Source organism: Harpia harpyja, chromosome W (genome assembly GCF_026419915.1).
Source record: "Harpia harpyja isolate bHarHar1 chromosome W, bHarHar1 primary haplotype, whole genome shotgun sequence".
Classification (NCBI taxonomy): domain Eukaryota; kingdom Metazoa; phylum Chordata; class Aves; order Accipitriformes; family Accipitridae; genus Harpia; species Harpia harpyja.
Genome location: NC_068968.1, coordinates 21,376,393 through 21,404,134, shown reverse-complemented (window position 1 = coordinate 21,404,134; position 27,742 = coordinate 21,376,393). Strand labels below are relative to the sequence as shown.

At 39.9% G+C, this 27,742-nt stretch overlaps 1 protein-coding gene across 2 annotated transcripts in view; it reads left to right on the top strand.

Moving 5' to 3' along the window:
* Positions 1–27,742, top strand: part of LOC128136173 (guanine nucleotide-binding protein G(q) subunit alpha) — a 128,307-nt gene that overhangs the window by 78,006 nt on the left and 22,559 nt on the right. For both annotated transcript variants that reach the window (XM_052775350.1, XM_052775351.1), the window contains 3 exons: positions 3,755–3,909; positions 21,777–21,905; positions 22,910–23,039. In XM_052775350.1, the coding sequence (XP_052631310.1) occupies positions 3,755–3,909; positions 21,777–21,905; positions 22,910–23,039 (414 nt within the window). The remainder of the gene's footprint in view (positions 1–3,754; positions 3,910–21,776; positions 21,906–22,909; positions 23,040–27,742) is intronic.

The following is a 27,742-nucleotide window of genomic DNA, read 5'->3' as shown; positions in this document are numbered from 1 at the left end:
GCGAGGCTACCATCTGCGGGCTTATGACGGAATGCCTCTAGAGTCAGAATCCCGCCTAGACGTAGCGATACTGCAGCGCCACTGGCACCTCGGTGGGCTTGCGACAGCCGGCTGGCGGGCCCAGTGCGAAGCGCCGCTCGTGGTCGGTCAGGACTGGAGGGGTGGACAGATGCAGCGCTGCCTCTCCCCTGTCACATACTGCATGATCGTGGGGCACTCGGCGCTAAATCATTCGTAGACGACCTGATTCTGGGTCAGGGTTTCGTACATAGCAGAGCTGCTCCCTCGCTGCGATCTATTGAGAATCAGCCCTTGACACAAGCTTTTGTAAAGAATAAAAAAGCAAAAATTAAAAAATTAAAAATTGCACCCATTTTTAAAAAGGGTAGAAAGGAGGACCCTGGGAACTACTGACCTGTCAGCCTCACCTCTGTGCCCAGGAAGATCATGGAACAGATCCTCCTAGAAGCTATGTTAAGGCACATGGAGGACAGGGAGGTGATTCGAGATAGCCAGCATGGCTTCACCAAGGGCAAATCATGCCTGACTAATTCGGTGGCTGCCTACGATGGAGTGACTACGTCAGTGGACAAGGGAAGAGCTACGGATGTCATCTATCTGGACTTCTGTAAGGCCTTCAGACATGGTCCCCCACAAGATCCTTGTCTCTAAATTGGAGAGAAATGGGTTTGATGGATGGACTGTTAGATGGATAAGGAATTGACTGGATGGTCGCACCCAGAGAGTAGTGGTCAACGGCTCAGTGTCTGGATGAAGACCAGTGACGAATGGTGTCCCTCAGGGGACCAGTGCTGTTCAATATCTTCATCAATGACACAGACAGTGGGATCGAGTGCACTCTCAGCAAATTTGCAGATGACACCAAACTGAGTGGTGTGGTTGACATGCCTGAGGGACGGGATGCCATCCAGAGGGACCTGGACAAGCTTGAGAAGTTGGCCCATGTGAACCTCATGAGGTTCAACAAGACCAAGTGCAAGGTCCTGCACCTGGGTCAGGGCAATCCCCACTATCAATACAGACTGGGGGATGAATGGATTGGGAGCAGCCCTGCGGAGAGGGACTTCGGGTACTGGTGGATGAAAAACTGGACATTGTTGTCCTAAAAGTGGATTCGTTACCCGGTGTGCAATAGACCAATCTCACACACTCAGGAGAGATATTGCTTTTTATTCAGGCCTGGGTGCTCGGTGGACTTTCCGCAAATCAAGCACACCAGATTCATCAGGTGTGTCTCTTTTATACAGTAACAATTGCATATAATTTATTATTAAACTACTCCTACCTAGTACATACTCAAACTATCTAATGCACATGCATAGGATTATATAACCATGACACATCAAATGCCTTCTCCGCGTGCGCGGGGGTCTCAGGTGGTCTTCGGTGGTCGTTCGGGGAGGTATCCCCTCCTCACTTTGACCGCTAAGTCGCTCTGTATCGGGTCAATGGTTCGTTTTCCTGCCAAGAGGGACGTATCATCAATCAGGAAGAACAGAAAGGGTCAGAATGATCTTGGCTACTTCTCTAGGTATTATTAAAATTGTTTGAAGTTGAAAATGATTAACTAACTTAATTTAAAACAGGATTTTCTAATCTACAACAGGATTTTCTATATCTGACATCAACATGAGCCGGCAATGTGTGCTCGCAGCCCAGAAAGCCAACCGTATCCTGGGCTGCATACAAAGCAGCGTGGCCAGCAGCTCAAGGGAAGTGATTCTGCCCCTCTGCTCCTCTCTGCTGAGACCCCACCTGGAGTACTGCATCCAGCTTTGGAGTCCTCTGTACAAGAAAGACATGGACCTGTTAGAGCAGGTCCAGAGGAGGGCCACAAAAATGATCTGAGGGATGGAATACCTCTCCTATGAGGAAAGGCTGAGAGAGTTGGGGTTATTCAGCCTGGAGAAGAGAAGGCTCTTGGGAGACCTTATTGAGGCCCTTCAATACATAAAGGGGGCTTATAAGAAAGATGGGGACAGACTTTTTAGCAGGGCCTGTAGTGATAGGACAAGGGATAATGGTTTTAAACTAAAAGAGGGTAGATTCAGACTAGATATAAGGAAGAAATTTTTTACAATGAGGATATATATATATCTGACTTCAAAAGGATGTCAAATTCTTATTTAGGCAGTTATGATACCCTATTGACCTTTTTCAATAACTGCAGGATGATTAGCATTGTACCAAGCCTCCTTCCAGCAATTTACAATGCATTTTATTAATTTATATACAGTTCTTCAGTGTAGCACACCATGAAACCTCTTACTGTTTAGCCTAATCCACTCTGTGCTTCAGGGTTGCTCAAAGGAAGCGACTATCTCTCTACAGTCCTTTTCCAAATTAGTTCTCTCTGGCTGCTATGTAAAAGCACTTTCCTACCTTGGACTGGTCCTCAGAGATTTATGATTTCTGATACATTAAGGAACACATCCCCCATCTGTTACTTGTTCAAGACAGTGAAATATAGCCTACTATTATTCTCCTTGAATGTTATACCTGTTTCAATTATGTGCAGGTTTGCAGGAAAGTCTTTACTTTTTCATTTGCTCTTGATTTAGTAGGTCCAAGGAAAAAGAAAAGAAGGGCAAAGGATAGATGAAGATTTCCTCCAAAGCTGCATATCTTGCTATACAGCCCCGTAAGGCAAGGTATTTGTATGTACCACAGTTGTAGATTACAAGTCATCAGGGTCTGAACCTGTAAATGACTCATGACTTCTGTTGACTAGCATAAATAATTGTTTCTCCTATAAGCAAGAGCTACATTCTCAAGAAATGAATCACTTCAGGGTTTTAGTCCTCTCAAGACAAGAGGGAAAAATTCATGGTCATGATGATGGCTTTTTGTACTAACTTCCATTCAGCTCCCAGACTGCTTGGATATGATCTCATGCCATTGCTATCAATTATGCAGTCTATGTGAATTATACCATCCAGACCTACCTAATACCACCGTGCTTGATGATTTAGTTACTGACAGGCCAAGCACTACAACCTTTCTTATAGGTTTGGGAAATCCTGTTATAAAATGGAAAATATTTGCTAAGGTATATTTTCCCATGTGAGAGAGATTCTTTAAATGGGCATCTTAAAATCGGCTAGTCCACACAGACCATTGATATGAAACAACCTTGCCTACTGCATCTCAAGCATATTGCTGAAATGTGTCTAGTCTGAAATGAAGACTAGATTGGAGAATAGAATCCCTTGGGGTTTTTTGGTTGACTAAGTTTTCTTCTGTTCTTTTTCTCTCTTAGTGTATGTACATATAAATGAATCTCTTTAAAAGACAAATTTCTTCCCTCCTCCCCATTCTTTATGCTCCCATCAGTCTAACTCTGCCAAGTTGCTTAACTGGTTACCATTTAAAAAGCAGGTATATTATATGCCCTAAAATTGTACCTGAAAAATGAAAGCTTTCTTAAAAATTAGCTTAATTAAATATAAATTTTAATATGAACATTTTATCCATTTCAGCTAAATAATACTGTATTAGGATAAGGTTATTCTGAAATAAGGACCCATATACACATTTATTAATTCACCTTCTCTCATATCATCCCTATTACTTTTTTTGTTTGAACACACCTTATCATCGTTCATTCATAACCTCACATTGGTGAGATGGCCAGTCTGAAAAATTATTCCTGTTAATCACATTCACTGTATATGAACTATTTGTAAACATAGAAAACAAAATAAATTTTATTGTTTTCTTTGTTTCAAATTAGGCTCATGCACAGTTAGTTCGAGAAGTCGATGTAGAGAAGGTGTCAACTTTTGAGAACCCCTATGTAGATGCAATAAGAAGTTTATGGAATGACCCTGGAATCCAGGAATGTTATGATAGACGACGAGAATATCAGTTATCGGATTCAACTAAATAGTAAGTATATAGTGGTTACAAACAACTGTATCTTATTTTCTGTTCTTTCTAACAAAGTAATTCTTATTTGTTATCTTTTTATGCTATATTTTTGTGTACGTACATGTACAGTTTTTTGTGTGTGCGTGTACAAGTATCTGTGTGTGCATGCATATTCAGCACAAACATACACTTAATAACTTGAATGTAAAGGCTACTGTAAGGAAGGTAGTGTATCTAGTTTAGTATTATTTATGTGTGTGTTTGTTTCCCAAAACTTAAGCCTATTATAATTTGAAATCTTACATTAAGTTTATTACTAGGGAAGTGCAATCAAGGGTAGACCTCCATGCAATTCATAAAAATTATAATGCCCTTGAACATCTCTTTTCCTAGGTTCTTCCCTTTCCCTTTTCTTTCCCTTTTTCCCCCTTTTCCCCTTTCTCTTTTGCGGTCCTGGTCATGAGGTAAATAGTATCAAGCAAGTGTTCTTGTGTTTTGTTCAACTGTCTTTCTTTTGTACAAACAAGACCTAATCTTGAAAGAATATGGCTGCCAAGAAGGCAAACACATAACTGAAAACAGACTTTAATTTGTAAAGGGTGGAAAAAAAGCATTTTAAGTTAAATCCTATTTGTTATAGATCAACAACAATGAAAATGCATATGTGACTAAACTTGGTCTTGAATGGTATGCATGTACTCTCTTGTGGCAGGATTCTGATAAAATAGTAATATGGAATTTAACATTGAACCCTGAGCACTGTCTAAATGTTGGCTCCAAGAAATTCAGTTGCTCTGAGTAATATACTATATAGCTCTGGTAAAATTTTTCATCTGTATTAAAAAAAAAAAAGGATGATGGTAGAGGAGGATGACCTTTTGGTGTTGCTCACTAGAAAAAGAATTAGCATACTTAGTTATTAAAGCTGTGGCAAAAACTTCCATGGTCTCCACTGGAACTTTTAGATTAGCTATGAAAATTAATCTGATTATATCATTCTAGTCTTCATGTCAGGTTGGCATGAAAGGAAGCCTCTTATTGAGGAAAGCACAGAAGAAACTGAAAGGCACCATGAAGGTCCCATTAAAGTCAATGGAACACGGCCATACACATAACAGAAGTCTGGGGTGAGATTTATCTGCACAGTAGTCTGAGGGTCCTTATCTAGCACAATCCTTTATACATGATTGAGTCAAGACAAACTTAAAAATATCTTGCTGATGCAATTTAGGCAGCTAGAGAGCTACTAGTGCGTGAATTAGGTCTGCTCAGATTTGCTCCGATGCTCTGTTATTACTACACCACATTCTGCTTCTGCTTTATCAGCCCCACATACAGGGTTCCTGTTGTCCTATGCAATCTGCTATCCTGTAGAGCTGGTTACCTTCCCAATCTACCACTTTTATTATTTGTATATGCATATTTTGGTGCACAGTGGTGCAAAGTACAGTAAAATGTCTCTTGTATTGCATGGATTCTCAGTGTCCCCAAATATACAATATTATGTTTTATTTTTCAGTGGTAAGAAAGCTAAAAATCATAGGAAATTACATATAAGTGATAATCTTTAGGGTACATAAGTGGTAAAAGAAAATTTTAGAGACAAATTAGGCTGACTATACTTTCTGATTGTTTTCATTTTGAAATGAACAGCAAACATAAGTAGGAGGTGAAATAGAGCTTTTCTTATACTTTTAATTTCTTATATTTGTAGGTCCTAACTTTTATTCCATGATAGATATAATACTGATTTCAAAATTGAAATAAATTTATATATTTTAATGGTTGCCTTAGAGGAGTACAATAAAATTAGTAAGTCTCCAAAGTAGGAAATGAGCATCTGATACTACTTCAGATCAAATTGTACTGAATATCTTAGTTTTGACCTAGTTCTAATGAAATCATCACCATAGTAGATCTTTTGAGTAGTATTAAAATAGTATAGCTCATTAAGGAGCTATAGAAACAAAATTTTCATAAATTTTCTTCCAAAAGGTAAATGTACTAGTTGATTGGTTATTTTTAAAGCTCGATATATGTAACCATTTAACAACATGATTTATTGCAGATTTGTAGATTTTAATTATAATAGATTATAGTACATTTTGTGGAGTTCTGCAAAAATTGTTTTAGAACGAGTAATAAAACATTAGAATTATGAATCACTATATATGAGTCTTTATATGAGCTTCTCATATATTTATGCTTGCAAGTAGAGTTTCTTTACATATGTAAGTCCAGAAAAAGCAATTAGCAGAAACCAAAGAAACATTGTTTCAAAAATACAGTCCACGTGTTTAGGGATAAAACATCTAAACACAATTTGCTAGCTTTAAGTCCCTATGTCACAAAGCAGCAAAACATAATGCTTGAAATTTACTACTGGGATTCACAAAGCACTTAAAAGGAAGTAAGCATCCAGTGCTCACTGACTTGGTGAGACTTCAGTAATTTTATCTGACTTGATATATAAAACTGAAACAATAGTTTGTTGTCCAGCAGATCTCTTGTATATGTTTTGAAGCATATGTGTCAATCTCATGCTGCTTCTTCCTTCATCCCTTGCATGAGTCTCTCCTTTAGTCTTCTCAGGTTTTTTCCCCCAGCGTTTTTACAGTAGTAGTATTTTTAATGTTCCCTGTGTTGCTTTTTTTTTTTTCCCCTCACCATTAGTACACATTGTCTTTCTAAATCTCTTTCTCTGTATTTTCTGTTTCTGTTGTTGTTTCTAAATTCTGCTGCTAGCTTCTAATATATCCTGTAAGTTTCTATACTTTCACTTTCTGTCATCTCTTGACCTGCTTTGTCATTCTTAGCAACACTTCTGAAGTTTTATATCCACTGCTAGTACACTGGAAGAATATGTCAGATAGATGTGTATTTACCAGAAGAGGTGAGAGGATTGTCTAAGAAAGTAAGTTTCCTGAAAGGTGGGAGTTGATTTGAACCTCTTGGTAGCTCAGCAAATACATTCCATTCTCTCCCCTTACCGGATGCACCAATGGTTGGATGTTCATATTGTTTTTTAAGTAATTTCTAGACTTGTATCTGCAGTAAAGTCAAGAGCACATCATATAAATAGACATTATTCACTTCCCATATACATTACTGGGTGACTTACCCGCTTATTTACCACTAAACCACTTCCCTTTATGGCTTCAAAGATACCATTCACAGTGTGAGACAGATGTAAACCAACACCACAGTGTGGATAGCCTGAAATAATAGCTGTGTGAGATGAGATCTTTCTCTATATATATACTCTACAGACCTTAACCCAAATAGAAACAAGTTATTGGTCAACAGTCTGATTATATCATGGTTTTTCAAAGTCTAAAGGGAAGAGAGGCAATGGTCTTGCCAAGAAGAGACAGTTGTTAGAAGTAACATTTCACGTTTGTATTACAACTTGCAAAATTTGGGCTATAACTAGAGTTTGTGGAGACTCATGACCATAGGAAGCATTTAGAATGTAACCAGAAATATTCCCATAACCTTGCTAAAAAAACTTCACCTTCGCTAGCCCCTTTGGATGGAAGAATTATGTCATTGTGTACCTCCAACCAAGGGTTTTCTGGTTGTTACACAAGCACTGAGGATATTTGTTTAGCTTCTCTTCCCTGACTGTGTTTTATAACACTTAAGATAATTAAATATAATTCTCCCCCAAGTTCCTACCCCACTTTATCTATGCCAGTCAGTATTTAATGCATTGGTTTTAGTCATACATGCAGAGAATCCTTCAGGCTTTTGTTTCTGCATTTGCCATCAACTTTAAAAAGGAAGACAAATAAAACTAAATTGTTACTGTATGATAATACAGTCTGCATATATCTGTGATAGCATGAGCTGAGTTAGCTGGGCAGTTAATACATAAATGCAGAAATTCCAATACCTTCCTTTGTAATAAGAAGTGATGCAGAGCTCCAGTGTGCGACTCCCAGGACATCTTCAGCATATCGCTGATTGTTAACAGGGAATGAAAGAGATCAATCCTGATTATGTCTTCTCATTAAACTTCATGTGTCACCTTTTGAAAAAATATTGTATTAACTGTAGTGCTTTGGTCAGCTAGTAATTTTTGTATGATGGGATTCTACCAGAGTTTGAAGTTCTCCATAGATTCTACTGAACAATTAATTTCCTCATACCTATCCTTTAAAAGTAACATTTTGCTTCCACGTTCCACTTCAGAAGTAGATGCATTTCAGTGGAGTTGATTGTGTGCTAAATAAAATGTGATTAGGGACCCACAAGGAGAAAGATCAGTATATACACCTAAGTTATTACTACAACACTTTACTCTGTTAGTTGCTATTGCCTCTGGTGATCAGAACATAAAATCTTTTGTTTCATAAAACTATAGGGAATTCTTTGGGCATCCCACGTCTGTGTAATTTTGTTGCAGGTCTCTATAAAAAGAAGAGACTTGTTATGCTGCTAACATCACTGGGATAGTAAATTATGAACAACTACCTGTAAAAAACAGTTATTTGTCTGATGCGAGAACCAAATTCTCATATACTCATGATTTATAATAATATACACAGGTGTACCATCATTTAATAAACATTTTTATATTGTTCATTGCTTTTTTTCCCTTTTTAAAAAATGTACTTGAAGGTTCTAAAGCTATATTTTTGCGTAATTTGTGCTGCAGAATAGCAGACCCTGATTTTATATATTCACGGTTTACATGACCTAATTTGTGTATAGTTTACAATAAGATAAAACAGCAAATAAAAATGACAGGTCTTTACCACATGAAACAGGCTGAAGCTTAAGATAAAGTAGTAGTGGTAGAAGTGTGCTTAACCTATCATGCAATAGACATAATAAATATAAAAGGAAGGTCTGAAGAAAGACATGGAATTTGCTGTGTAGTGGTGCTTCCTATAGAAAAACTGAAGAGTAAGCAATTGAACTAGGGAAATTCAGAAACTGAAGTGAGATTACATTAGGCAGTATATAGCATGCATTTCTTTCAGGATTATTTTTTTGTGTGTGTGTGTTACTAAATATGCTTTTAATATCTGTATAATTTTTTAACCCCATTTCCCATTTAGAAGCTTTGAAAAATTTGCACAAGTGTGTCCAGATCCCTCTGTAGAGCCTTTCTACCCTCAAGCAGATCAACATTCCCACCCAACATGGTGTCATCTGCAAACTTGCTGAGGGTGTGCTCGATCCCCTTGTCCAGATCTTTGATAAAGATATTAAACAGAACTGGCCCCAATACTGAGCCCTGGGGAACACCACTTGTGACTGGCCGCCAACTGGATTTAACTCCATTCACCACAACTCTTTGGGCCCAGCCATCCAGCCAGTTTTTTACCCAGTGAACAGTACACCCATCCGAGCCATGAGCAGCCAGTTTCTCCAGGAGAATGCTGTGGGAAACAGTGACAAAGGCTTTACTAAAGTCCAGGTAAAAAACATCCACAGCCTTTCCCTTGTCCGCTAAGCGGGTCACCTTGTCATAGAAGGAGATCAGGTTAGTCAAGCAGGACCTGCCTTTCATAAACCCATGCTGACTGGGCCTGATCCCCTGGTTGTCCTGTACATGCTGTGTGATGGTACTCAAGGTGGTCTGCTCCATAACCTTCCCTGGCACCGAGGTCAGACTGACAGGCCTGTAGTTCCCCAGATCCTCCTTCCAGCCCTTCCTGTAGATGGATGTCACATTTGCTAACCTCCAGTCAACTGGGACCTCCCCGGTTATCCAGGACTGCTGATGAATGATGGAAAGTGGCTTGGTGAGCACTTCTGCCAGCTCCCTCAGTACCCTTGGGTGGATCCCATCCGGCCCCATAGACTTGTGTGTGTCTAAGTAGTGTAGCAGGTCGCTAACCATTTCCCCTTGGATTATCATACGGGACTTCATTCTGCTCCCCATCCCTGTCTTCCAGCTCAGGGGGCTGGGTACCCCAAGAACAACTGGTCTTACTATCAAAGACTGAGGCAAAGAAGGCATTAAGTACCTCAGCCTTTTCCTCATCCTTTGTCACTATATTTCCCCTTGCATCCAGTAAAGGATAGAGATTCTTCTTAGCCCTCCTTTTGTTGTTAATGTATTTATAGAAACATTTTTTTTATTGTCTTTTATGGCAGTTGCCAGATTACGTTCTAGTTGGGCTTTGGCCCTTGTAATTTTCTCCCTGCATAACCTCACGACATCCTTGTAGTCCTCCAGAGTTGCCTGCCCCTTCTTCCAAAGATCATAAACTCTCCTTTTTTCCTGAGTTCCAGCCAAAGGTCTCTGTTCATCCAAGTCGGTCTTTTTCTCCACTGGCTAGTCTTTCGGTACATAAGGACGGCCTGCTCCTGCGCCTTTAAGATTTCCTTCTCAAAGAATATCCAGCCTTCCTGGACTCCTTTGCCCTTCAGGACTGCCTTCCAAGGGACTCTGTCAACCAGTCCCCTGAACAGGCCAAAGTCTGCCCTCTGGAAGTCCAAGGTAGCACTTCTGCTAACCCCCCTCCTTACTTCTCTGAGAATTGAAAACTCTATCATTTCATGATCGCTATGCCCAAGACAGCCTCCAACCATCACATCACCCACAAGTCCTTCTTTGTTCGCAAACAGGTCCAGCAGGGCGCCTTCCCTAGTTGGGTCCTCACCAGCTGTGTCAGGAAGTTATCTTCCACACACTCCAGGAACCTCCTAGACTGTTTCCTCTCCGCTGTATTGTATTTCCAGCAGACATCTGGTAAGTTGAAGTCCCCATGAGAACAAGGGCTAGCGATTGTGAGACTTCTCTCAGCTGCTTATAGAATATTTCATCTGTCTTTTCATCCTGGTTGGGTGGTCTATAACAGACTCCCACCATGATATCTGCCTTGTTGGCCTTTCCCCTGATTCTTACCCATAAACGCTCAACCCTTTCATCACCATTGTCAAGCTCTAGACAGTCAAAACACTCCCTAGCATACAGGGCTACCCCACCGCCTCTCCTTCCTTGTCTATCCCTTCTGAAGAGTTTATAGCCATCCATTGCAGCACTCTAGTTGTCTGAGTCATCCCACCATGTTTCCGTGATTGCAACTATGTCATAGTTTTCCAGCTGCACAATGGCTTCCAGCTCCTCCTGTTTGTTGCCCATGCTGCGTGCATTGGTGTAGATGCACTTCAGTTGGGCTATTGATCCTACCACCTTTTTTGGGGGAGAAGCCTTAATTCTTATGGGACTGTTCTCAGGTGCTTCCATGGTTTCTAACACATCAACAACCCTTGCGTCTTTGCTGCCGCATGGATCTCCATCCCCTACTTCCACTGTGATGGCTAAGGTGCTGTGCGCATCAGTACAGGGCCATTTCAAATGTGCTCCAGTGCAGTCAGCATGTCGTGGAGCAGACTGAAGGACCTTACTACCACACCGTCCCTCAAACATTGGCGTGCCACCCCCAGGCTTATCTCTAGCAAGCCTGGTTTTATCCCTTTCCCCCTTCAAATCTAGTTTAAAGCTCTTTCAATGAGCCCTGCTAACTCTTCAACAAAGTTCCTTTTCCCCCCTTTGAGACAGGTGTACCCCATCTGTCGCTAGCAGGCTGGTGTCATGTGGACTGACCTGTGATGAAAAAAACCAAAATTCTGCCAGTGACATCAGTCACGGAGCCAGGTTTTGATCAGCTGGGTCTTCCTGTTTCTTACTCCATCATTCCCTGCAACTGGAAGGACAGAGGAGAACACTACTTGTGCTCCTGATCCTTTAACCAGTCGTCTCAAGGCCCTGAAGTCTCTTTTGATCGCCCATGGACTTCTTATTGCAACTTCATCGCTGCCTACAGGAAAAAGCTATAATGGATAATAATCTGAGGGCCGTACCAGGGTAGGAAGTTTTCTTGTAACATCTTTAACCCTGGCCCCAGGGCGGCAGCAGACTTCCCTAAGAAGTGGGTTTAGTTGGCATATTGGGCCTTCTGTTCCCCGCAGAAGAGTCTCCTATGACAATAACCTGTATTTTTTTCTTTATGGAAGTGGTTTTGATGTGGGGCGTAGGCCGACTTAACATTGGTAACACCTCTAACCTAGATGGACTATTATCCTTATCATTGTTTTGTTCCACTTGCAGAGCATCATATCTATTGTATAAGGACACCTGGGAAGGTGAGGTAGTCATGGAGGAGATGCATCTGCTATGCCAGGCAGGAACTTGTCACCATCCCCCCCCATCTCTTAAGTCACCATGTTCTGCCGGGTGGAGAGAGGATAGGTAATCCTACGTATCATGTGTCCTGTCTGCCTGACAGGTCTGTCCCAGGGAAGGTAGGGTGCAGTTCCAGTAGTCAGTCTCTTTCTTAGACTCCCTGATACTCCTCAACCTACTCACCTCCTCCCTGTAATCTCCTGAACAAACTTTCTTTTAAACAGTAAACTTTATAGTTTCTTGAGTTTTGTCCCTTCCCTCTTCCCCTGTACTCCTATTCTCCTCATATAGATTAAGAAAAAGTCTAATTGTTTGCTGACTGTGTTGTAACAAATCATCTTTACTAGTCTTAGATTGACCCTTTTATTAGTGTGAATAATCACCTCTATCTCAACATATTTTTTGTTTAGAGATTTCTTTTGGAGGGTTTCTAGTGTGGTGCCAGTCACATTCCTTCTCCTCAGCAGTATGTTTCAGAGGCAGTATATCCCCCAAGAATTTCTCCTGTGTTCATAAGGTCTTCCAGCAGGATTCCTTCTAAGCATGGGGTTTATTAATATGCTCGTGAATATTAATTTAGCATCTTGCTCCATCAGATTGCATGAGTTTGGGAAGAGTTATTGGGCAGTATTCCTGAATAGAACAACCTTATTTTTAGTCTTGGAAAGGAAAAGGAGTCTTACAAATAGATGAAGGCTATAGCTGTCTACCTTTGCCCATCCCTTAGTGCTTTCTCTTGATTAATTAGAGTATATACTAAACTGAGTTTACAGTTACAGGAATTCATAGAATCATAGAATCATAGAATGGCTTGGGTTGGAAGGGACCTTTAAAGATCATCTAGTTCCACTGCCCCTGCTGTGGGCAGGGACATCTTTGACTAGAGCCCCATCCAACCTGACCTTGAACACTTCCAGGGAGGGGGTATCCACAACTTCTCTGGGCAGCCTGTTCCAGTGTCTCACCACCCTCATCGTGAAAAATTTCTTCTTTATATACAATCTAAATCTACCCTCTTTCACTTTAAAACTGTTACCCCTTGTCCTGTCTCTATAGGCCTTGGTTAAAAGTCTCTCTTGTCTATCTCATAAGCCCCCTTTATATATTGAAAGGCCGCAATAAGGTCTCCCTGGAGCCTTCTCTCCTCTAGGCTGAACAACCCCAAGTTTCTCAGCCTTTCCTCATAGGAGAGGTGTTCCAGGCCTCTGATCATCTTCGCGGCCCTCCTCTGGACCCGCTCCAACAGCTCCATGTCTGTCTTGTGCTGGGGCCCCAGAGCTGGATGCAGTACTCCAGGTGGGGTCTCACCAGAGCAGAGTAGAGGGGCAGAATCACCTCCCTCGACCTGCTGGCCACACTTCTTTTGATGCAGCCCAGGATATGGTTGGCTTTCTGGGCTGCAAGTGCACATTGCTGGCTCATATCAAATTTTTTGTCCACCAGTACCCCCAAGTCCTTCTCTGCAGGGCTGCTCCCAGTCCCTTCATCCCCCAGTCTGTATTGATACTGGGTATTGCCCTGACCCAGGTGCAGGACCTTGCACTTGGCCTTGTTGAACTTCATGAGGTTTACATAGGCCCAATCCTCAATCCTGTCAAGGTCCCTCTGGATGGCATCCCGTCCCTCAGGCATGTCAACCACACCACTCAGTTTGGTGTCATCTGCAAATTTGCTGAGAGTGCACTCGATCCCACTGTCTGTGTCATTGATGAAGATATTGAACAGTATCGGTCCCAATATGGACCCCTGAGGGACACCTCTCATCACTGGTCTCCATCTGGACATTGAACCATTGACTGCAATTCTTTGGATGCAGCCATCCAGCCAACTCCATATCCTTATCCATCTAACAGTCCATCCATCAAACCCATTTCTCTCCAATTTAGAGACAAGGATCTTGTGGGGGACCATGTCTGAAGGCCTTACAGAAGTCCAGATAGATGACATCAGTTGCTCTTCCCTTGTGCACTGATGCAGTCACTCCATTGTAGGCAGCCACCAGATTAGTCAGGCACAATTTGCCCTTGGTGAAGCCATGTTGGCTCTCTCTAATCACCTCCCTGTGTTCCATGTTTTTGGACACGTCTTCCAGGAGGATCTGTTCCATGGTCTTCCTGGGCACAGAGGTGAGGCTGACTGGTTGGTAGTTCATCTGATGGAATTATTCCTGAGAAAATGCTAATATATCATGTGACTATTTCCAACAGAAATCTGACCTCAAAGATACTGAAAAATAGTAATTCATGGCTGGAGGTGGGTGTTTGTTTGAAGTGCCTGCCCCATGTTTGTTCATGTTGAAAATGTTTCAAAACTTCATTTATTGAAAGTACATTCAGATAAGTTTTGATGGTCTGTCTTCATTAGGTGGCATAATTCTGGGAAATTCATTAAAGCTGAATGTTGAGTTACAAGGTTTTGGTGAATGGGGTTATATTTAACTTCTTCAAGAGGGTTATTGGTTAAAACTACTCTTGTTTGTTTATTACATTTAGGAGTCTTGTCACTTTGCCTGATTTCTATATGAGAAAAACATGGGAAAATACAGAGCTAATTAGTCTATTCCTATTATCACGTTCTTCCTGTTTATTTTGTAATATGGACAAACAGTACCTTTGAAACTCTCTTTCAAGGGTATCATTAGCACCTTCATAGCCTGGTAACTTCCTTGAAGGCTGGCTGCAGTTTTGGCCCATGTCACAGGAAATATATAATTCATTAAAAATACGTACTTCTTTCTCAGCACTGACTAGGAAACAAAAGGTTTTCTTCTATTTCTGATCAGTGTGCAGATCACAAGTATGCTACGATACTTTAGCAGTTTTTTCTGATGTTAAGAGAGCGCTATTGTTAGCAGCTTGTTACACACACATTACTTTGGTAATGCACCTTCTGTCTGTTGCTATAGCAACCCCACAGAAAATTACCTCAGCAGCCATTCAAATTCATTTTTAAAAAAGTAGTTATAGCTATAATTAACTTTTTAAACTTGGTTTGTAGTATAAATTTACTCAGACCTATGTTACTAGGTTTTTTTTAAAGTAATTTTATGCAATTTTCCTTTTTTTGTTCTTTTGTATAATGCTTAGCTGAATAAGTACCATTTAGGTGAGAGGTCATAACTACAATATGTCTCATCAAAATAAGACATTTCTTAGCAGGTGGTAAAGATAAAATCATAGTGCCATGTAGTTCTGCCCTAAATTGTTTGCACAGTTGCTGCTAACTGTATAACTGACTTCCCAGTAATAACTGTGATTATCTGGTTTTGGACTCCACCTTAAGACAATGGCCAGGATATTTCCAATATCCATATCCTTAGTATGGTTTTAATTTTTGAAGTTAATAAACTAAGAAAACATCTGGTTTTGGCAGTTGTTGGCAACACTTTTTGTGAAAGTTCATGTTTATGACAAGTTTCCTGGTTTGTTTGCAAGAGTACATGCATGTAGCAACTTCTAGTGTATACTGGAGAAGCAGTTGTGTCACAAAATCTGATTGCAGAATTTGTGCATGCATGTGTGCATGCAAGCTTCTAAGGGCTTGCAATTTTATTTGGGTAGGGGTTTTTTTAGTTAGACCCTTATCCTAAAATCCCTCATGCATGCCTGTTATGTGCTTAAAATTTTTGTATGTGCACATGATTTGTTTGCCCACATGAGCAATGTATTTGTCAGTAGTTTGATTAGAACTGCAGTAGATGAGTGCTTAAAAGCCATGGTGAATTGTGTCTTTAATAAGTAATTATACAAAGAAATAATTAAAAATCTTCATTTTCTCATAGTATTCACTTTCACTCTTCATCCAGAGCAGTCTGAATTCAGACAGAGGCTCTCAAGACATTTCATGTAGCCCTATAATTTCATTGGGTGTCTTATTGTCGTGGTTTCAGCCCAGCCGGTAACAAAGGACCACGCAGCCGCTCGCTCACTCCTCCCGCCCCCCTCCGGTGGGATGGGGAGGAGACGGAGGAGAGAAAAGAAAAAAACTGGAACCTCGAGGGTTGAGATAAGGGCAGTTTACTGGGACAACACAAAAAAAAGGTTACAACAACAACAACGGTACTAATGAAAGAATATACAAAAAAGAGTGATGCACAGTGCGACTGCTCACCACCCGGAACCCGACGCTCCGCCACCGAAAGTCCAGAGCACCTCCCCCCGGCCCGCTCCCCATTTATATACTGAGCATGATGTCACATGGTATGGAATAGCTCCTTGGCTAGTTCAGGTCGGCTGCCCCGGCTATGCCCCCCACCACCTCCCAGGTTCCTGAAAAAAAATTAACTCTATCCCAGCTGAACCCAGGACACTTATAAATTAAATGTCTTCACAAGTCCTCTTCTAGTTGCAGATAAACCAGTGGAAGAGGTAACTCCATCCTGCTTCCCTGCTGGAGGTTACAGACTTCCCACACCCCAGTCTGTATCAGTCAAACGAGCTGGCTTAATTTGAACAATTTCCATAGTGTTTCTTTGCTATTCCAAATCATTTTCACAGCAATAGGTTATGGAGACATTGCACAAGTGCAAGAGCTAGCAGCTAGGGGTGGACTGTGACTTTTGGGAAAAGGTACAGTGAGAAGCAGCTGGAGTAGGGATTTGGCCTGCACAGTTACAGTTGGAAAAGGTGTTTAATATTTTGATGTTTTTATTTAAAGTTGCTGCTTGTGCCAGTGTCAATACCAATGTGATTCCCATTACTGTTCTTTATAATATGCTCACTGTCACGACGCTGGGTGTCCTCAGGTGCCAGGAAGGAATACGTGGATTGAAACCAGCTCAAGGCTGTTGCTCTCCTCAAAATTCTTTTGCTAGTTGTTCAGTTCTTACACTCTATATTGGGCTGAGCCAAGTATACACTCCTCCCATGCTGGTCTGGCTAATTCAGAGAGACAGTCACACTCTCTTAATGAACTCAGGGAGAAACACACACACCATCAGTTGATCCACTCAACTTGTTGATCCAACCCTTTGAGATGAAGAAGCCTTGAATATAATTCACTGCAACAGTAAAGACTTATAAACTATGATAAACCCTTTATTAAAGGGTTATCTAAGGTGAGGCCTCACCTTGAATATTGTGTGCAGTTCTGGGCCCCACAATTTAAGAAGGATGTGAAGGTCCTTGAATGTGTCTAGAGGAGGGCAACAAAGCTGGTGAAAGGGCTGGAAGGAATGTCCTATGAGGAGCAGCTAAGGACTCTGGGTTTGTCTAGTTTAGAGAAAAGGAGGCTGAGGGGCGACCTCATTGCTCTCTACAGCTTCCTGAGGAGGGGAATTGGAGAGGGAGGTGCTGATCTCTTCTCCCTGGTATCCAGTGACAGGACAAATGGGAATGGCTCAAAGCTGCATCAGGGGAAGTTCAGACTAGGAAACATTTCTTTACAGAGAGGGTGGTCAAACACTGGAACAGGCTTCCTAGAGAGGTGGTTGATGCCCCAAGCCTGTAAGTGTTTAAGAGGCATTTGGACAACCTTAATAATATACTTTAACTTTTGGTTAGCCCTGAATTGGTCAGGCAGTTGGACTAGATGATCCTTGTAGGTCTCTTCCGACTGGAACTATTCTATTCTGTTCTGTTCTAAATAAATGAAATTCTAAATTTTCTGTGTTACCGTAACAGCTATAATAATGGTATTTGAAAATTGCGCTTGCTGGTAGTGTGTGTTTAAATAATAATGGCATTCCAGTTGTCTTTTCCTTTTTATGTAAATATTCACTTCTGTTCATTTACACTTTCCATATTCTTGCTCAGCATTTTGAAATATTCTGTCAACCCAATAAGGAAGTTGTTTTAAAAAAATCAAACCATCACCCCATCCCTCCTAATGGAAAATGTCTTGGTTTTGTGTATGCAATTCTAGAGGCATAAAAGTATACTGTTATGCAGTTAATACAAAAGTCATTATAATGATATTGAGCATAAGTGTGTTGATTTTGTTCCACTGGCATTTTGGGAAGATTGTACATGACTAAAGAGAAACAATTAATTTCTGCTATTTTGCATAGTATTCAGATGTGGTACAAAGCAGTGGGTGCAAGTACAGCAGAAAGACCCTGATGTCAATCCCGATGATACACATGCTTACCCAATGATGATTTTTTTTTTAATTAATTATGTTATTTTGTATCAGAGGGGACGTGAGATTTAAAGAGAAATATAAGGAGATTTTATTGATTTTAGAGTATCTTGAAAGGAATTTTGTGTTGCTGATGCAGGCAAAGCTTTCAGTCTGATTTTCAGAAACATGTTTAATTCCCTCTAAGTTGATACAGGAATGGAAAGTTATATCTACTGATATGGTAACAGGAAGTGTGGCTAATCTCCTGCAAAAGTGTGAAATTAAGTAACATAAAATATGGTGATGAGAAGAAAGTTAAAATAAATCTCTATTCCTTTACTTCAGAGCAAGAATGTACAAATTGCATTAAAAGCTGAATTCCAGCCCAAGTAATTCTTCTACACAAATGTCTCTGTTAAAAAAACGAAACCAAACCAAAACAAAAATTTAAGAGGATGTGGTGGGTTGACGCCAGCCAGCAACTAAGCACCCACCTAGCTGCTCACTCACTTCTTCCCCAGAGGGATGGGGGAGAGAATCAGAAGAGCAAAAGTGAGAAAACTTATGGGTTGAGATAAAGACACTTTAATAAGTGAAGGAAAGAGGGGGGGGAAAACCCCCAAGTGATGCAAAGGCCTTCACTCACCACTTCCCACAAGCAGACAAATGCACAGCCAGTCTCCAAGCAATGGCTACCTTGGAAAAGACCAAACCCCCAGTTTTTATTGCTGAGCGTAATGTTATATGACATGGAATATCTCTCCGGTCGCTGTCCTGGCTGTGTCGCCTCCCAGTCTCTTGCCCACCCCCAGCCTACTCCCTGGGGCAGCAGAGTGAGAAAGAGAGAAGGCATTGATGCTGTGCAAGCACTGTTCAGCAATAGCTAAAACATTGGTGTGTTATCAACACTGTTTTGGTCACCAATCTAAAACACAGCACCATACCAGCTGCTATGAAGAAAGTTAACTCCATCCCATCCAGACCCAGTATAGTGGAAAAAGCTATTTTTATTTTAAAACAATTCATTGAATAGTTTCTATATGCTCATGGCAGGAATATAAAAATAATAAAAGATTGAAAATAAGGTTGTGCAACAAAGAATTATTAGTCTATTTTCATGAATACAGTGTTATATTTATTCATTAAGTTTTAAATTAGTGAGAAGGAAAAGTGGTAGGGGCTAAGTGTTGTCATTATTCAAAAACAAAAAATTGCAGGATGTATTCTAAATTGCTTTTGTTGCACTATAGATTCTGGTTGTGATTTGTTGGTAACAAAGATTTTTTTTCAATAATTTTGTGCATACTATATGAATTTTTCTGTGAGGTACTCTTACTGGTTTTGACACTGTTTCCATGATTATGGGTTTGAATGCATAATTTAAGAGACTTTGTAGAGAGCCCTACATCCTTTAAACTGTTAAGTGAAGATATCCAGGGAAGGAAATAGGACTCTATGAGGTTGTGTAAGGATTCTGTATAGCCTCTAGAAGGTGCTACTGGTGAAATGAGTAAGAAGTTTAGTACATGTGTAAGAGCAGAACTTGAGCAGAACTGAATGAGGATGAGGAAAAGATGTAATTTTAAAGGATAAATTAGTGCTTCTGGAACTTAATGACATCGGTGTTTTGTGCTAGGATACTAGCTAGGACACTTTGCTCTTTAAACAGTTTCCAGTAACACAAATGCGACATGACTATTTAATAATGTCCCTTTAAATTATTGTCTTTCTAAAAAACAGTCAGATGTGCACTACTGCATATCTTAGTAGTATGTCCACTATCCCAAGGATATTAAAAATTTTCATGGTGCAGAGGTACAATAACCAGGTTCACATACTGGAGACTACAGCTGAGGCTTTCCAAAGGAATGCAACAAGCAATTGTATGAATGGGTCACCTACAAATTTATTCTCTTAAAGCTCTCCTGCTTTAATGAATACCACTATAGCATGTAATGATCCACAGTGCTTCTTTGTACCCTTCTTTTTTTCCAAAATAAAGTCACAAAACAAACCCAATGTTTTTGGTGGGGTGGGACGGAAGAAGAGGCCAATTAGTGTTTCAGCATCTCTTTAGATTTCCTATTGTGGTGGTTATGGATTTATTATGGATTCCTCCCCCCAGCAAATTGATGATCAGCTTATCCATTCTGCTTTTTGTATAAAACAACTAAGGGCAGATGAAACGCTCAGATTTTCAAGCCCTTTTTCCTATTGGCAAAAACTAGTCACGGTTCTGAGAAAATATTTTCAGAGTAGTAACTTCTGGATATGAACATTTTTCTGAGATATATGGTTCAATACATCTTTATGAATATGTGTAATATTTTCACATTTAAAATTTACTATCAGTTTAATCTTTCATGAATAAAATCATGGTGAGGAAAATTTGATAATATTTTTGGCTCCCTCCCAGAGTTAACAAATTAATTCTTCTGTATTTTTGCTGTAAAGTAGAACTCAAATCTCTTTGTTTCTGTCATTGTTCATAACAATTTACTTTCACTATTGCATAACAAATCATTCAGAGTATCTAGAAGTAGTCTAATTATTTCTTGTATGGATTTATTTAAAAAAGAACACCTTGAATAATAACTATGAAGAATACATTCAGAGCTTAGTGATATTTAATGATTTGATAAATTGCAAGGAGTACATTGCTACCCTCCCCTGGAATGAATCAGGGTAGCCTTAGGTTATCTTACCAGTAGCTAACTCTGACCAACTAGGTCATTCTTCTGCTTGGAAGTAATCAAATACACAAAAACTTAATTTCCTGCAGCAGTCTTTTTCCCAGACATCTACCCTGGGGAGAGCCCAAGCTGCCTGGTGCACTGAATTCATGGAACGTGCGACTCCTGGACCCAAACAGGCTATCACACATTGGTATATTATCCCTTCTTTTTTGAAGCATCTCTTATGAAAGTTAATTAAAACCTCCAGTGCACTGCTGCTTTATACTTGAAAATCACCATTAAGCAATAGCAAAAGAATTGTGTGTTGTAGTTAACAAGCCCTTACAAGCAATTTTATTGCAGTTTCAGATTATTTGCTAACTGACTGGGATGTATTTCACGTACTGCAGGCTTATTAACTTGATCAGAAGTTTCAGTCTGGATGCAGGAATTTCAGGTGCAGAGTTTTTTAATTTGTCAGTGTGGGTTTTTTTTCTGTCTGAAGAGTGCCATTTATCCTCCTACCATTTCAAAACTGATAATTAATAGTTCACGATCACTTGGGAGTTTCATGTTTATCTATCCTTTGTAGACATTGCAGAGTAATTATCAAGAAATATGTTATAGTTTCAGATAAAATTATAGTCTTATATTTCTTACACATTTTATCATATTATTTGTCTTTAAATTAACCAGAATCGAATAACTGAAAATTTTGAATTGTTGGTGATTCAACGTGTGAAAACCAGGTAAATTTATATGAAAATCATAATAATCATGCTCTCCTTTTGTAGAATTTACTTGAAGCAATGAAAATGACTAGGAAGGGAGAATGGAGCACTCCTTTATATTTCCTTCCCTCTTTTATGTCAATATTGCTCTTTTTCTGTTGCACTTCTTTCTATGCCACACCCCATTTCTTTTCCCAAGTCTTCCTTTCTCTTTTCCTCAGTGGGATTATGGTATTACTGTCTTGCATTCCTGTTGTTTCTCCCCATCTATAGTTACCTTAACGACTTGGACCGCATAGCAGATTCAGCCTATCTGCCAACTCAGCAAGATGTGCTTAGAGTTCGAGTCCCAACAACAGGGATCATTGAATATCCATTCGACTTACAAAGTGTCATTTTCAGGTAGAAAAAAAAGTTTAACACCCATTTGCTTTGTTGCTTTGTTTCTTTTGTTTCTTTTTACATTAGTAATACTGTGTATAGGATATTGGTTAAAAGTACAAATTATTCAATGTTTTTTAAATTTGAGCTTGTTCATTTTATTTTCATGGTTTTGTCCATATATGATTAGCAGCTGTTGTTAAAGATGTCAAGAGGATGAGAGACAAACAGACTTGTCTTTTTCTGAAGGTAGTTATTATTGATGGAAAAACTGTAAGTCATTTGTCAATAAAATATCAGTTTTATTATGAATAATAAATTATGAAATGTAAAGGTACCACTTCTGTACTTGATTTTTAGAGAGAAGTGACAATTTGTAAGTTTAATACCACTCCTACAAATAATTTTCCCCACAGCTCATTTTGAGTGCAAATACAATTGCTTAAAGAATAAGTATGCAATTACAATTTCAAGTTAGACACCAGAGTGTCTAGTTACATTGAGATCCATAATGAATTTGGAGTACACTCTGCCAGCAAATTTGAGTTTTTATTTTGACTATTAACAACTTTAGTAAATACAGATTGTATTTTATTTATACTCTTAAAATTAGGCAGCCTTGACAAGTTTGGAATTTTGACAAGTTTGGAATTCTGGCTGGTAATTTCTTGGGAGAAAGGCAGGCCACCAACTTCATTCTGTGGACATGTGTTTCTGCTGAATATACAGGGCATACATTCTAGAATTGTGGCTCAGAATGATGAGAGTTTTGAATATCAGAAATTTGAAGGCTTTGAGACCCATAATAATTCAAATTCAGAAAGCACATCAGACTAAAAAGCAAATACAATAACATTTACTTATAACAGATTCCATTAGTCTTCAATACAAATGGTAAAATATTTAAGAAAAACAAACCAAATTGTGTTTTCAACTAAATTCTTGAATTCAATGTTCCATATGTGATTGTATGTTTATCTGCTAAGGTATTTGTGGAGTTGATGTGATCATTGTTAATTTTGCAGAATGGTGGATGTAGGAGGCCAACGATCGGAAAGAAGAAAATGGATACATTGCTTTGAAAATGTCACATCTATCATGTTCCTAGTAGCTCTTAGTGAATATGATCAAGTGCTTGTGGAGTCAGACAATGAGGTAAGCAAGCATCAGCATAAATCACCAGTTTTTAAGAAAAAATTATTTCACTAAAATTAATTTTAAATTTTACATATTATTTAAAATTTGATTAAAGCACAAGTTTGTAGAGAGCTTCAGTAGAAATGTGTGTGTTTTTACATAATTATTTGGATATTAAATTTGTTGGACCAGTAAAGTATAATGATAGATTGAATACTTCATGCTAAACAGCAAAACTCAAAGTTGTTAGTTCTTTTAAGACATTTTCAAAGCAGACTGGCTTGTCCAGTCCTGGCTGTTTTCCAAATGTCTACCAGCAGTCATATGCAACTACATGTAATGAAATGAGAAGTTCTACAGGGATTAAGAGGCTAATCCTCAAATAATATGACACAAACTGATGTCCTCCATGGAGGGTCAGTGGAATCTATCTATTTTGTGTTAGGTGTGGAATAGTTGACTGTAGATAAATGTTCTTATTGTAGCTATTTGCATAGTTAGTGTTGCGTAGCAGAGCCATAAAAATAGACAGTAGGAATTAAAATAAAATTCATAGGTTCTTTGCTAGAACAGACCCTAAAGTAGTAAACTTCATTCCATCAACTTAAAGTATAGGATTTATATTGGCTTATATTTTCTACTTGTATTGCTGTTTCAAAGAATAAAAGAAGTAAGAAACTTGTGAGTGGTAATGTATGAACTAAGCAGGCAAAATGCAGTAGTACCCAGCATACAGTTTTACAAAGTAGGGGTGGAATTTAATATTTGGATTTTTTTCTTTCATAAAGACTATTCCCGTTATTCATCAAACTTACTCACCAGCACTGTTCTATGCAGATTTTTAACATTCATTTACAAAAGTTAGATGAAAAAAACACTTTAATGTTCTTCATGACTGTGTATATATGTTGATTTCATTGTTTAAGAGAAGGGTTGACATAGCAAGGTAAAACAGATGTCCCTAGGCAGTCATGATTGTATTCTCAACTTTCTTCAGTATTAATTTTTTTAAGAAAGACTGGGAGCTCTGAAAGCTTTTAAATTTATACTTTTCCCATAAAAGAAAGAAATCTCATTACATTATTTATATCATCAACCATCTCCTTAAAAAGTACAGCTGTTACAAAGAAGAAATTTTCAGTTGCTTATATAGTGAATACATCTTGTTATTTATTTTTGTATTCTTTTAGCTTGGTGGGTATCAGAATGTTTTTATTTTGTTTTGTAAGACATATATCTTTGATGTTGTGGTCCAAACAGTAATAGAGTCTGACAACACGTTATAAAACAAAGCTTTAGTGAGGAAGTAAGAAAGATGAGCAACAATTCCACAATATAGCGACTCACCCAATCACCGATAGCGAACACAGGATCATAAGCGATGCCATGGCTATGTTAGACTGCCAGGGACGTTTGGTGTCTGAGTCCTCTGGCAGAAACAGCCAATTGTGCAAATGCCTTTTGAATGTGGAGAAGAGTTGTGACAATGTAGGTCAGGGGGCAGGGTGTTGGCAGTCTGTCTAAGCTGCCAATATTGGTCAAGGGGCAGGGTATCAGGAGGCAGGGTGTCACTTCTACCCCTTGATTCTCTCAAATGATCACTTGACATGGAGTTATAGGCTAGGGTGTTATTTTGGCGGGTTGTTAGTTATATAATAAGCTAGGTGAGGTTGATGCTCCAACACCTGCAGGTTATAAGTTACATAGTCAGAGGTTGAAAGCTGGTGCATCATGAGATCAGTGCCTATTGCCGGGGTCTGAGTAGCCACAGTGCCTGTCATCTGGGTTAGAATAGCCGCAGTGCCTGTCGCCAGGGTTTGAGTAGCCGCAGTGCTTGTCACCGGGGTTGGAGTAGCCACAGTGCCTGTCGCCAGGGTTTGAGTAGCCGTGGTACCTGTCACAGGGGTCGATCTTTGGGTGGTATTCTTAAATAGTTGTGTAACCCTAAACAAAACATGAACCAAATTCAGGATTCCTAGCAATAGGACCATGCTGGTTTTAACATCCCAAAGATATTCAAAATTTTCAAAATTCTCAAACGCTATTGTAATTAGCCTGGCGGAGAAGGGGAAGATGTGGGAAGATGTCCCCTCCATAGGTTGGCTTCCCAAGGAGAAAAGGTTAAAAGTGTAATTATTAATAGTTTCCGCTAGATGGCTCTCGAAGTACAGAGGTGACGGCAATGCTGAGTACAAATACCAGACTAGTTTCATGACCAGCAATTCTATCATATCATAAGCCAGTGTTACAAAGTACAACAACATGATAACTCTAGCCCAGTTCCCACAAGCAATAAACAGCACAACAGGGAGCATATACTGCAAGTAAGGTATTACATAACGCAACTTTAAGAACAAGCATACCAACTTTTGAGAGCAAATAAGTCAACATTGTGACCAGCGACTATTGAACTAATATAATAAATGCTTATAACAAATTTGTTCTAATGTGTTCCAGTCAGATTTGTCGTTATCTCAACCTGTTGTGCCCCATGTTGGGCACCAAAAAAGGACTGACGTGGTTTAACCCCAACCGGCAACTAGGCACCATGCAGCCACTTGCCCCACCCCAGTGGGATAGGGAGGAGAATCGGGGGAAAAAGAAAGTAAAACTCGTAGGTTGAGATAAGAACAGTTTAATAATTGAAATAAAATTATTAATAATAATAATATTAATAATAATGAAAAGGAAGATAACAAAAAGAGAGTGATAAAACCCAAGAAAGACAAGTGATACACAATGCAGTTGCTCACCACCTCCTGATCAATGCCCAGCCAGTCCCCAAGCAGCGATTGGCCCCTCACGGCCAACTCCCCCCAGTTATATACTGAGCATGACGTCCTATGGTATGGAATATCCCTTTGTCTAGTTCAGGTCTGCTGTCCTGGCTATACTCCCTCCCAGCTTCTTGTGCACCTCCTTGCTGGTAGAGCATGGGAAACTGAAAAATCTTTGACTCAGGATAAACGCTACTTAGTAACAGCTAAAACATCAGTGTGTTATCAAAATTATTCTCATACTAAATCCAAAATACAGCACTGTACCAGCTACTAGGAAGAAAATTAACTCTGTCCCAGCCAAAACCAGGACAGGTGGGTACCATAGAATCACCTCTATCAGCTATCAGTTGCGCAGGCATCTGGGAGGTGATTACTATGGCATCTTCCCAATTGCTACAGGAGAGGCTGTGAAAGAGAATACAACCAGCATCCACTTATATCTAGTGGCCCCAACCTGGGTCAGGGACTGGCTTGACCATGACTGGGAAAATGCTTTACAGCACAATCTACAACCCCATCCACTGATATGAAACAAAACACAAACAATGACAATAAACAAGATAATTACAAAAAGTACAGCCAAACTCTTTTGACAACTACCCTGAGATCTGAGAACCAAGACGTAAGCCATGACCACAATTCACCAATCAATATTTTTGGTTGCCACCTGATGCAAGGGCTTCAGTTGTTCCTGGATTTTCTTAAGGTTGGTCTCAACGCGTAGATCTTGGTTGACATAGACACAGCAGGTAGTGTTTACTAATGTACAAATGCCACCTTGCGTGGCCAGCAAGTACTCTGAGGCTAGTGGCTTTGAATGGTAGTCTGTAATACTTTAGCAACTTCTTGCTGCAGTGCTTGGATGGCATTGGTTGTTATGTTTTCTATATTTTCTAGGGTAGCAGAGAGATTGATGATTGCTTTCTCCAGCTCAGAAACCCCTAGCCAAGGAAGGAAGGTCTGGGCAAACTGGTGAAATCTGGATCCTCATTCTACCAAAGGGTTAATACCACACCGATGTCGCAGGGCATCAGCGTAATTGCAGACATGAGTCACATAGCGGTTTTCTTCAACATGCATCCCAGGCACTATTAGTCCAGGTGCGCAGGTCCCCTCTCGCTCCATGGGAGGGTTTTCATAGCACAGCTGCTGCACAGCTAGTATAGGCTGGGGGCACCTATTGTGCTAAGGTCACAGCAGCGAGTGGTGTCTTTCAGGCAATTGTCAATATTGGCATGGTAGGTTTGCATGGTGTAGGATGGACCCTGCCACATGGTTTGTAGTTGATCATGGGACAGAGCATAGCCCGTAAAGTTCTGGAGGACATAGAATTCTGATCCATTCTTTACCAAGGCGGCAGTGGGTAGTCGGTGTTTGAGAGATTAGCCCGAATAGAGTAATATCTGACAAAAATTTTAGGTGCATGGCCCAACAATTCCACCAATACCAGCATTCCCACCGCAGGAACCCCTTGGTGCCCAGATGCAGGATGTTGTGTACAAATCCAACAATCAGTTCCCTTTCTGACATTTGCCAGCGCCTGAGATGTGAGAATTAACAAGTTAGGATCCCAACCAGCAAGGCCCTGGTGGACTGTCCCTAAGAACAGTATCCACAGCATATTCAAAAGAGGGGCTTGCTTGAAATAAATGATGGTAGTACAAGTAAAACAACTACAATAAACAGCAATATAGCAGGAGGAGTTTTACAGATCGTTGTGGTTGAGATAAAGACAGTTTAATATGTAAAGCAAAAACTGTGCATGCAAGCAAAGCAAAATAAGGAATTCATTCACTACTTCCCATTGACGATGGCAGATGTTTAGCCATTTCCAGGAAAGCAGGGCTTCATCACGTGTTAACAGTTACTTGGGAAGACAAATGTCATAACGCCAAATGTCCCCCTCCCGTCCTCCTTCCCCCAGTTTCTTGTGCACCTCGG